This window comes from Fopius arisanus, unplaced genomic scaffold (assembly GCF_000806365.1).
Source record: "Fopius arisanus strain USDA-PBARC FA_bdor unplaced genomic scaffold, ASM80636v1 scaffold00065, whole genome shotgun sequence".
In the NCBI taxonomy this organism is placed as follows: Eukaryota; Metazoa; Arthropoda; class Insecta; order Hymenoptera; family Braconidae; genus Fopius; species Fopius arisanus.
This window is the reverse complement of record NW_011887804.1, coordinates 422,703-433,296: the sequence shown is the minus strand read 5'-3', so window position 1 is coordinate 433,296 and position 10,594 is coordinate 422,703. Positions and strand designations below refer to the sequence as shown.

At 39.3% G+C, this 10,594-nt stretch overlaps 4 protein-coding genes and 1 long non-coding RNA gene across 11 annotated transcripts in view; 4 read left to right on the top strand and 1 right to left on the bottom strand.

The window, feature by feature from the left end:
* The window catches only part of LOC105269140 (spidroin-1), a 10,277-nt gene extending 8,251 nt beyond the window's left edge, over nucleotides 1–2,026 (top strand). For 4 of the 5 annotated variants that reach the window (XM_011309163.1, XM_011309161.1, XM_011309165.1 and 1 more), the window contains exons 4-6: nucleotides 11–787; nucleotides 945–1,356; nucleotides 1,490–2,026. In XM_011309163.1, coding sequence (XP_011307465.1) covers nucleotides 11–787; nucleotides 945–1,356; nucleotides 1,490–1,847 — 1,547 coding nt within the window. In that variant the 3' untranslated portion in view covers nucleotides 1,848–2,026. The remainder of the gene's footprint in view (nucleotides 1–10; nucleotides 788–944; nucleotides 1,357–1,489) is intronic. The other variant, XM_011309162.1, reaches the window with a different exon arrangement.
* Nucleotides 1–7,352, bottom strand: part of LOC105269143 (uncharacterized) — a 20,537-nt gene extending 13,185 nt beyond the window's left edge. Inside the window, exon 1 of the long non-coding RNA XR_892410.1 lies at nucleotides 7,219–7,352. This is a non-coding gene — a long non-coding RNA (uncharacterized lncRNA). The remainder of the gene's footprint in view (nucleotides 1–7,218) is intronic.
* LOC105269141 (uncharacterized) lies at nucleotides 3,421–4,378 on the top strand. 2 transcript variants are annotated; one of them, XM_011309167.1, is made up of 3 exons: nucleotides 3,421–3,587; nucleotides 3,656–3,825; nucleotides 4,138–4,378. In XM_011309167.1, the coding sequence occupies exons 1-3, from the start codon at nucleotides 3,477–3,479 to the stop codon at nucleotides 4,265–4,267; spliced, it is 411 nt and encodes a 136-aa protein (XP_011307469.1). In that variant the 5' UTR covers nucleotides 3,421–3,476; the 3' UTR covers nucleotides 4,268–4,378. The 2 variants fall into 2 exon arrangements, with proteins under 2 accessions (XP_011307469.1, XP_011307468.1); XM_011309166.1 differs by having other exon boundaries at nucleotides 3,641–3,825.
* Nucleotides 5,389–7,195, top strand: LOC105269142 (uncharacterized). 2 transcript variants are annotated; one of them, XM_011309169.1, is made up of 4 exons: nucleotides 5,389–5,578; nucleotides 5,661–5,847; nucleotides 6,103–6,285; nucleotides 6,518–7,195. In XM_011309169.1, exons 1-4 carry the CDS (start codon nucleotides 5,417–5,419, stop codon nucleotides 6,760–6,762), a joined length of 777 nt encoding a protein of 258 aa, XP_011307471.1. In that variant the 5' UTR covers nucleotides 5,389–5,416; the 3' UTR covers nucleotides 6,763–7,195. The 2 variants fall into 2 exon arrangements, with proteins under 2 accessions (XP_011307471.1, XP_011307470.1); XM_011309168.1 differs by having other exon boundaries at nucleotides 5,661–6,285.
* Nucleotides 7,353–9,482: 2,130 nt separating the features above from the next.
* LOC105269137 (uncharacterized) lies at nucleotides 9,483–10,323 on the top strand. Its single transcript, XM_011309158.1, has 2 exons — nucleotides 9,483–9,820; nucleotides 9,890–10,323. The coding sequence occupies exons 1-2, from the start codon at nucleotides 9,563–9,565 to the stop codon at nucleotides 10,208–10,210; spliced, it is 579 nt and encodes a 192-aa protein (XP_011307460.1). The 5' UTR covers nucleotides 9,483–9,562; the 3' UTR covers nucleotides 10,211–10,323.
* Nucleotides 10,324–10,594: the final 271 nt, after the last annotated feature.

Genomic DNA, 10,594 nt, shown 5'->3' with positions numbered 1-10,594 from the left:
GACGGTCTAGGAGGGCCAGGAGGATCAGGAGGATCAGGACTTCCAGGCGGGCTACAAGGACTAGGAGGACGTGGATTATCAAGCAAACTAGGAGAATCGGGATTGTCTGGCAGACCAGGAAGCCTAGGATCAAGATTCACCGGTGCTGGTGGTGTCGGCAGTGGGCAGACCTCCAGAGGACCATACGGACCATTTGGCGTTGATGGCAGCGGACCAGGTGGACCAGGAGGACTTGGAGCTCCTAGTGTTGGACAGTCCTCGAGTGGATTATATGGATCATTACCATATGGTGCTTACGGCAGTGGACCAGACGGTCTAGGAGGGCCAGGAGGATCGGGAGGATCAGGACTTCCAGGCGGACTACAAGGACTAGGAGGACGTGGATTATCAAGCAGACTAGGAGGATCAGGATTGTCTGGCAGACCAGGAAGCCTGGGATCATCAGGATGGCCAGGGAGATTGGGATTATCAGGTAGACGAGGTGGATCAGGTTTATCAGTCAGGCCAGGAATACGATTATTAAACCCACCAGCAGAATTACTCCTATCAAATACTCAACCGGAATGCGTTGGCAGCAGAACACCAGGCAAATATGGTCAATCTTCCAGGGGACCAAACGGTGGATACCCACGGTTCTCACCTGGACAATCCGCTCGCGGACAATCCGCGCGCGGACAATCCGCGCGCGGACAATCCGCTCGCGGACAAACCGCCCGCATACAAACCGCCCTTGGACAATCCCCTCGCGGACCAAACGCTATTGTCGATGTCAATTTGGATGCCTCTGGTAATGGATAATTTATATCAAACTCAATGAGAAAGAGAGCAAATATTGTTTCCAAATATTCATGCGGTCGTGCAAATGAATACCTGGAAATATTAATTGTTTCTTTCAGTCGTCATCATTGATGATCATGAAAATTCTAATTATTCTTTACTTCCAGCTTCTCCTCTGTCCTTTGAGGAACAGGAGAGAATTTACAATGGCGCCAGTGGAAGCACTCCAAAAATCCCAGCTGATCCAGTGTCTGTTGCTATTGCTTACAAGCAACTTCTTCAACCACTCCAGAATCTTGCCCGAGGTGAGCTTCCAGGAAAAGACAAACATGCAGCTGAAGAAACCCTTCACTTCGGTCCCAAAACAATACCTACTGATGAACGTCAGGACGTTGCCGCTATAGATGTCCCTGAGGAAAAACTCAGTATCGTTGACAAACCGGTTGTTGAGTTGAAACCAGAAGCATTCGCTAATCTTCACAGCGCATCAGCAGCACTTCTGTCTGACGACGATGACTTGGACGACGATCTGAAGGACCAGAAGGGTGCAGCACCTGGTGGTGGTTATGTCACTTACAGGTAACGGATTATTATTCAGCATTTCTGATATGGATTTCTCATTCTGCATAGAATAGAGATTTCGTAGGACTATCTCATAACGGTAGACAGATTCACATTTTTCTAATTTTTAATTGTCTTTTTCTTGTTCCAGCGACTTGGGGTATTCCCCGATTGCACCAGATGGCAGCGTTATCGGAACAATTTACGCGCCACCAGACGACGCGGCAGTAATAGAAGATCCTTCTATGTACCAACCTTGCGGTCCTTCACTTCCTGGATTCAAACCTGGAGGCATCACCTACGAGCAACGCGAGAGTCGTCCGGACGTCGTGTGCTACTGTCACGATTCTTATGATGGTGAGGGTTTGCCCGACGAAGGAGCCGTCTTCAGTGAAGATCCTCAGGGTGATGGTGTTGTGCCCACGAGGCAAAATGCGTACAAAAACGACGACAGAGGACAATTAAGCAAATTGTGGCAGTCGACGGTTGATCGCTGTTGTCCAAGTTAGAGAGAAAATACTGATGAATAATGAGTTTAATCATTTGCAATCCGAAGGCTGATGGGAGATCATGATGTGCGATCATGAGTATCGCGTGAACTAGTCGATTTCCGATTACTGTTGAAATATTGTCGATAATCTGCATTTTGCAGGCAATAATAAATCGTCATTCAATAAATATCATTCAATAAATTATAATGTGAAATTATTTATTTTCTACCAGCTTCACCTTATTTTTTTATAACGATACATTGACATCTCCGTTTTTCTCCTATTATTATGATAAAACCTGTTTTCATTCTGAACATTAATTGCATATAGAATTTTGACACCTAAAATATAAAAATCATATATATGAACAGCAGAAGATCGTAATTATGAATTTTTATGATTATTAAAAATTGAATAGATTGATCTCCAGTTATTTGTGGAGCATCGAGATTTTTTTTCGCAATTCGATATTTATAATTTATTCGCCTTGAAATTCGTTGAAGAGTCTTCCGGCGTTTTTTCTAAATCATTACAAATGGAGCTGTCCCATTCTTTTTTTCTCGATCGGTTTCTCCTGTCGTATCTTTCAGTGAATAAATTAAGACATTACTCAGCTTCCCAGTATTTTGTTGGCCTATAAAAATATCCCCGTAACTTGTGCGAAGGAGAAAAGGAGAATGAATGAGAGGCGAGAAATCATGAGGCAAACCCGGGGAGACAGTATGGTGCTATCTCAAGGCTTGTGTGGTACACAAACTGTCTAAATTAAATTTATCGCTCACCCTCTGCTTCCGACTCTAAAGCGCTCTTGTCGTCGGTTCGTAAATTCTCGGTGTCGAGGGAGAAACGATATGTAAGACCAAAAGTTTACGAGAAACATAGAAAGATCCGGCCATATGGTACCGCAACTGATCCTTTCCACTCTTCAATTATCATTTTTTCCCATTAATCATTTTTTTAAGAACTTCATTTTAAGTTTTTTTTTCATTTACGTTGTAGTATTCATTGAGAATATACTCTGTGCAAATATTCACTTTTGAATTAATTTTCCGTAATGGTCGATAGTAATAATTAACAATCGCTCTGTCAATTGACATTTTCAGTGAAATAGATGAGAATTGAAATCCAGAATTTTAAATTAAGAAAGTCCACTAAATTTTTCATTTACCTGAGAAATTTAAGAAAATTGGCGTTTCGTATTAAATAATAATTGATCTTTCAATAATAGTTGGAATTTTGCCCATTGCTCGAATTTTCAAAATTGAGATCGAAAGATTCAAGAAATTCAAAATGACTCATCACTGAATAATTTTCCAACAGCAATTCTGATTTTACAATGAAAATTATATATGAGAGTAATTCCGGCTACACAAAAATGAAAATTGTAAAAAATTTGAATTTCAAAAAATTATCACCACTTAATACCGCGATCAGGTGTCAAAAACCTGAAGAACCCGGTACATAAATATCACACGTATGCGGACATAAAATTCCTGCAATTGGCACGTGCATTAAATACCTAAAACGCGGAAAATGAAGAAAATATTGCTAAACAGGATGTGAAGGAGGGTCTATATCTTGAGACGCACAAAAAAATTCTGACAGTTTCTTGATATCAATCTTCAAAATTCCTATTCCATCGCCAAGATGTTGCACTGGGTGAGAATTCTGCTGTCCCTGGCGGTGATTTCAGCGATACCATTGCCCCATGAAGCCCGCTCTATTAATTATTTCGCAAATAGCCCACAATTCTTTTCGGTAAGTTGATCATGACTGCACTCCGTTAATTCCAATAATTCCCTGATGATCAGGAATCTGCCTTTCAGGAAGAGCGAGTGACAAATCAGTTGGTAGGGAAAAGCCATCCAATCCAGATTGCATATCCTGCCTATTCAGGGGAACCAATTCGTAGAAAGTACTGCGTAGAAGTCCAGGGAGAAATTCCGCCAGCACCTGTCGTCAGCTATCAGCCCGAAACACCGCCAGTGTTGCCTCCGTAAGCTTATGAATTTTTTTAAACATTCCAAGTCCTTGAAATCCGTACGAATTAATTATATTGATTTATTCTCTTGATCGTTGATCAGGATTTGCCCTCTCAATCTCTCAATCAATAAATCTCGAGTCATTAAAAAGTCATGAGCTCTTCAGGATAATTAGGTATTTAGTTCATGAAGTAATTTTGTGGTGTGAGTAATTGTCGAGTCGATTGCCTTTAGCTGTGTATATTCATAACAATTTATGAAGTGAGCAATTTTACGGGTGCGTTTAGGGTTCAATCTCAATGAGTGTAATGGGATTTTTTTTTCAGACTCGGGTGGAACGTCAATCATCTCATCGAACCAAACGGGAGAAGCATCAACAATCTCTACGTTGATGCCCATAGAGCTCCTGTCCCAATCGCAGGACCACAGGTTTGGAAAGGATGTTCCGGATGCTGATATCGCAGAGACAAATTGCCACGATATTCCAATGACGACAGAAAATTAAAAATAATTTATTTGCCAGTTTCAATGTATTCAATAAACGCGCGTCTCAATGTACTCATTAAACGCATGTCTCAATTCACATATATCTCGTGTGTAAAACCCATTCCTTCGATTGAATTCTGGAGTAGTTAAAGAATGCGGACTTTTTTGAACTAGTGAGAAAAGTGGAGAAACGAGGAAGTTCTAGATTACGATACAAGTGGAAAAAACTAGTTTTCATGTCTATCGTACAGAGAATTGTGATGTCGGTAAAATAAGGCATATGGACGTGCGAAAAGTGCTCTTTTCTTCACTGTTTGTGAATTGTCATTGTATTTTTTTTAATGGCATTTCGGGAAATCCACGAGTCGCCATGTCGTAGACGGAAGGACGGCCCAGTCGTGAGATTCTCACCAATCACGTGCCCCATTTCTTCTAACTTCTGTCTGACTGAAAACGCCGGCCTGTGACTCGTGCAATAATGACCGCAATACCTCGCGGATCATTATAGTTATTTATTTATTCTGAAAATATCTATGATATCCACTTTTTCTTCACTTTTATAGCAGATTCCATATTCATTATAATTCATCAGCCAATTCCTATTGCTTACAAGAAATCTTCGGATCATTGCTGTAATGAATATTTCAGTGATAATTATAATCGCTTTTGAATAAATTATAAATTATAGAAAATTATGGAAATGACACGATTTTCCATTGAAATTATTGGGTAAGAATGAATTTTTCGATTAGTCTATTCGTCCCGCATTAAAAAAATTAGTGCAATAAATTCCACGAAATAAATGAGATTTTCGTCTTATTCCGTCACGCAAGTTAATGATTATTGTTTGTAAGGAATGCGATAACCGACATTTAGTTGTAAATCTCACGTTTATTGAATTCGATTTTTGATGTTTCGGCGGTAAATCACTGGTTGTCACACGTACTCTCGCGGAAGTGAATTTTATGACGATTATGTCAAGATAGATTCCTAATCATGATGCTGTTTACTCATATGACATGTTCGTGCGTGTCGTATCGGTGGAGTATTCAACGAGAGCAATTATATAAACTCACATTAAATATTGATGGAAAATCAAATTGTTAGAGTGAGTTCATCATGACGGCAACAAGTTTGGCTTTCGGTCTAGCTGTGATGACAGTTATCTGTTCAGTTGGTGGTCATCCTTCAAAAGCAAAAAGAACTGTCATTCTACAGCAGCCACTAGAGATACAGGTGAAAGAGTCTCCTGGTGGAAGAGCAACAAAACTTATTGTAGAAGTATGTAAATATCGTAAATAACTAGCCCGAGGTGATGTATAATATTTGCGCTATTCATTATTCATGAAATTCGGCTTTTCAGAGTTCTAAGCCAGTGCCTGAAACAATTGACTTGCATTGCACTGAAGTGAACAAAAAAAGTATTAAAAGGGCGAGGTCTCCAAAGGTACTAGTAGAAGTAAAAGACGGCCAAGATCCGACTAATTCGAAAGAACTGCCTGTGATACCATTGTCAGAATTATCTGAAGACTGGGCTGCAATATTTCCAAGTATGCTCGCATTGAATGCCACTATTTCCTCAATCGACTGGAGTAAATACCCAGTTCTGAATAATTTCGGCGATGCACCCGGATCAAAGCCTAATCCTGTCGTTCAAAATTGTCTGAATAATCTGAAAAATCCATTGGTGGTCATCAGGAAAATGATAAAGTCCATCCTCAAAGATATTGAGGATGTTAATGGCGATGTAGCCATTTTGAAAGAAAAACTTGATATTTACACGGAGGAATTCAATCTATGTGTAGAAAATGCGGATTCGAATGTACCGAATGAAAATGATTCGGACCCCTCCAAAGCCAAGCCGAGCACGAATGGATCACCGACCGTTGTCCCAGACTTGTTAACCAATTCGACCAACCCAGTATTGATACAATTGGTCAACAATATACTGTACAATCTCCTAAGAGGAATTGGGGCCAATCTGACAGGTAATCTATAGCATTACAATTGTTTTATGTATTAATATATTTTTACGACTGTTAATCAATCTTGTAAAATAATTTTCGTGGATCGATAAGAAATTCATGCCAGATATTTTCGATATGCCAATATTTTTTACTCCAGTCGTTTGCGATATTTTTGCACAAATTACAAGGAAAACTTGATGAATTTTTCGTCTGGATTTCGTAAAGTAATATTATCAATTTTAAACCGTTCCAGATATACCGTTAAAGGATGGAAGCATTGGACAGCCTGTAACGTTAATAATATCCCCGTACCCAGATGGAAATTTGACATTCCCAAATGAATCATGCAACTGCCATTGTGAAAAGGATAAGGCATTCGGTATGGTAGCATCGCCGTGTAATGAGAAAAATTGTTTGAACCAGCCTTCATCCTTTGCCAAGTTATTTCAGGGTGATAACGAACCAGAATCGAATACTTCCGAAGTTGACAAATTCTAGAAAGAATATCGTTGACGATTTCCAGTAAAAATCAATCCCCCAACACGATAATTCTATTTACTTCAATGAATATTTATTATAACTATTGAATTCTATATGCATAAAAACGTATTTCTATGGAATTGTAATCAAAGAATGGGAGATAATTAATTGGTTTAAAAAATTGGTATTAATTTGACACTTTCCCTCGAAAATTTTACGATTAAGTAATTGACTACTATGACGTACAAATTTTCACCTCAATTCAGAAAAATGTTAAAAAATAATTTCAACAGATGCAATCCTATTTTTCACGTTCTGCCAGTCCCAATTCGTTGGAATTACTTCGAATTCTGTCCACCGGCTTTTGCGTAATTAAATTCAGGTCAAACCTTGCAATTTGTTGAAAATTTGCTGCATTGGCTTTGTTTTGGCGCACGGATATTCTTATAAGTAATAAGCCTGTCGATGGTTTACCGTAATCATCTCAAGTTGTCTGACAGAAGAAAACGTGACGAAATGAATATCTCAAAGGGTGTGCGTCTGTTAAAACTCCTGTCAGGATGTTTCATCGTCTTGATAATCATCAGCGAGTCCAAAGCCTCTGTCTTGTCATTCAGCTCCGAAGAATCGATTGAGATACCAAGTCCACGACGGATAAGAGAGTACATCGATACACCACATCATCGACCAGTTATCGAACTCATTCTCGGAATTTTGGACACATTCCACTCATCCACAAAATCCGAAATAAGACGAACGAGATCACGTCAGGAACGCAATACCCTGGAGTCGACGATAACGATAACACCTGAATAAACTATTCCACCAAAACATTTATCAGAAAAAAATCACCAATTGTAATTTATCATTGTTGTATCGACGATATTATTTAAATTATTGATAAAACGGAATAAATTACAGTTGAAATAATTTCAGTCTCAATCATTATTACGCCATATCACACGACGTCAATCAGTGATATCGATGATTCATCAGGAATATAATTTCAAGATGAGACATTGAGGCTGAAATGAATAAATAATTGTTCCCCTGATTTTTCGACATTGAACTATTTCATTCTGTTGACGCCAGAAGAAACTAGCGTCAATAAAAAAATAAAAGTTTATCACTCGATAAAAATGCAAGTCAGTAGAATGGAATTCCCACGATGCGCATGTATAATTCGAGATTCTTCATGGTATATAATCTGAGAACTTGTACATTTTCTTTAATAGTCTCGTGGTGGTAACACACATGAAATAACTGAAGAAAAAAATAAACCAGAATTACGACATCAGAGTTCACGACCGTTGCCCTTCTTATCGAATAATCTCCCCAGCTCGTCGTTAACTAGAAAACCCCAGGACGTTCGTCATCAGTTGGCTCCGACACTCTCTTCAAGTCGAGTAATTTTCTCAGCTCTACAACTAACGAAAGTACCAAGATGGCACGTTTGTTCTTGATCGTTATGGCAATTGCCTTCTTCGTCGTCTGCTTCAGCCAGGTAAGCTCCATAAAAATATCCATCAAACTATATCAAAGATCAATTAATTTATAAACTGAATTAACTCGTCAATTTATTGTTGATCGTTTGTTATCTAGGCTGCTCCGGCCCAGGAGGCGTCCTCCACCAACAAAATCCAAGAGGACTTGACGAAACTTTACGAGTCCTTCAAACAGAGCATCGAGAGCATCTCCCAGGACCCCAAGGTCCAGGACATCATCAAGCAGGGGCAGGAGTTCGCTCAGAGAGTTCAACAGGAAGCCAGCAAACTCATCCCCAAGACCGATGGAACAGCAGCCGCTTAGACAACGCGATAATCATTATTTTTTATTTTCGAAATGAATTTCGAAATACTATGTGACATATTTTATTTGAAAGAAATATCGAAAACTTGTCTATCCCATGTAGAAAGGAATGTTGTAAAGACGATAATAAAGATAATTTCAGAAAAGTATATAAAGCTCATGATTTTTTTTATCACGATTCTTTCCGTTATCATTGGATTTCTGATGGAAATGAGTCACAAATCGTTTAGGATCGAGGGTAATTCTCGGAGAGATAGCCGAGACTTATCGATTGTTATTGAGAGATGGAAAATATTGAATGAACAGAAAAGTGGTGGAATAATTGAACATGAGGTCACGCCGAGTCGTTGCTGAGTGGAAATAAAATAATCATCATTGTCCAAAAGTTCAATGGAAAATGCGATAAATTAAGCTTCATAGTACAACTTGACGGGTTTCATCAGCAATTGGAGTAGAAAATTCCTGCAACCGGCTGATGTAATGAATTGACCTAATGACCCTGTCTTAAACGTGATGACCCAGTCAGACATTTTGCACATTACAAATTAAAAAGATAATCAGAAAAGTATTTTCGACACTTTATCTGCTCTCAAACCGGATCGATCGCTAAAAAAATATTCCACGTACAGAGCGAGAATTGAATGTTCGTAAAAAGTTAATAGGGATAAAAAAATTGTGATGATGTCTTAATGAATTCCACCAGGAGTGACGATATCTAATGAATATCCAAATATCCGGATAAATGAATATAATCGGTTGTGTAAATGACGGGGGAATTCAAGAGAATTCTTTAAGATTCTTGGAGATTCTTGGACTCTGTTTGTGGAGAGAGTGAAAGATTTAATGTTTTGTCGAGGGAGGACTGATACTCAGCACTTTGACCCCAGTTTAAGAGATAACATTAACTATAAAAGTAAGAGGGAAATATAAAGATTGCATCAGTCGTTTGTACAACTCTGACAAAAAATCGTGTGAAATAGACGATTTTTAATATTATTTTCATAAAAAAATGAAGAGTGCTTGTGCTATTTTTGTGATTGGCTGTGCAGCCGTTGCATTTGGATATCCAGCTGGACAACCTCCAGCTGGTCAACCAGCTCCACTGGCGGATTTGATAGAGCAGGCTAAAGCTGGCATCACTAATCTAGGACAGGAGCTTTCTAAGCGATTGGAGAAAGACGGACAAACTACCCTTGACTCCCTCAAGACCCAGAGCTCGACGTTCGCTAATAATCTCCAGGAGTTGCTCAACAAGGTCTCCGAGGATGTAAGTTGAAGGCTTCATAATGCTGCTTAATTAAATAGTAGATGTGTGTTAATTTTTTAATGAATACAGGTCAAGGCGAAGAGCCCGGAGATTCAGAAGGCCTGGGATGGGGTGAAGAACAAATTCACTGGTGTTATCAATGACATCAATGCACAAATTCCTCAGGCACAGGAGCAGGCCAGCCAACTTGGAGCTAAACTCACCAATGGCCTCAATGTTCTTGTCGAGGAGTCCAACAAAGCCGCTCAGGAGATCAGCAAAAACTCGGAGAAGGTCCAGGAAGATCTCGCCAAATTCACAAAACAAGCTGTCGAAATTGCTGTCAAAACGACCAACAATTTGGATGCACAATTGCGACAATTGGCGGTCCCTGAGGCACCCAAGGCATAATTTTATCCAATTCAAGTAGAAATTCAGGATTCAAACAGCTTTCTGTTCTCTCAAACAATTTTTGAATAGACTCACTGTAAAAGGAATCAAAGAAATTAAATAATTTAAATAAACTGCGTTATTTTATTTTATCACTAGTCCAGTACAAATTTGGGAATACGAAAATAATTGTTGTAGGGTGTGGGTCAATCGTGGGTCAATCGTCGAATTCCATTGAGTGCTAGTCGTTTTCTCGTTCGCAGTAATCCGGTTTTTGGACGATTGTTAATTTCGGTGGTGATGGCTTGATGCAATCGGGGATTGGAAAAAATTGTGAGGCGAGTGATGCACATCTTATCACAGCCCCCATCGCTTTTGCGGCGAAAAAACTGAGGGGACTGCAAA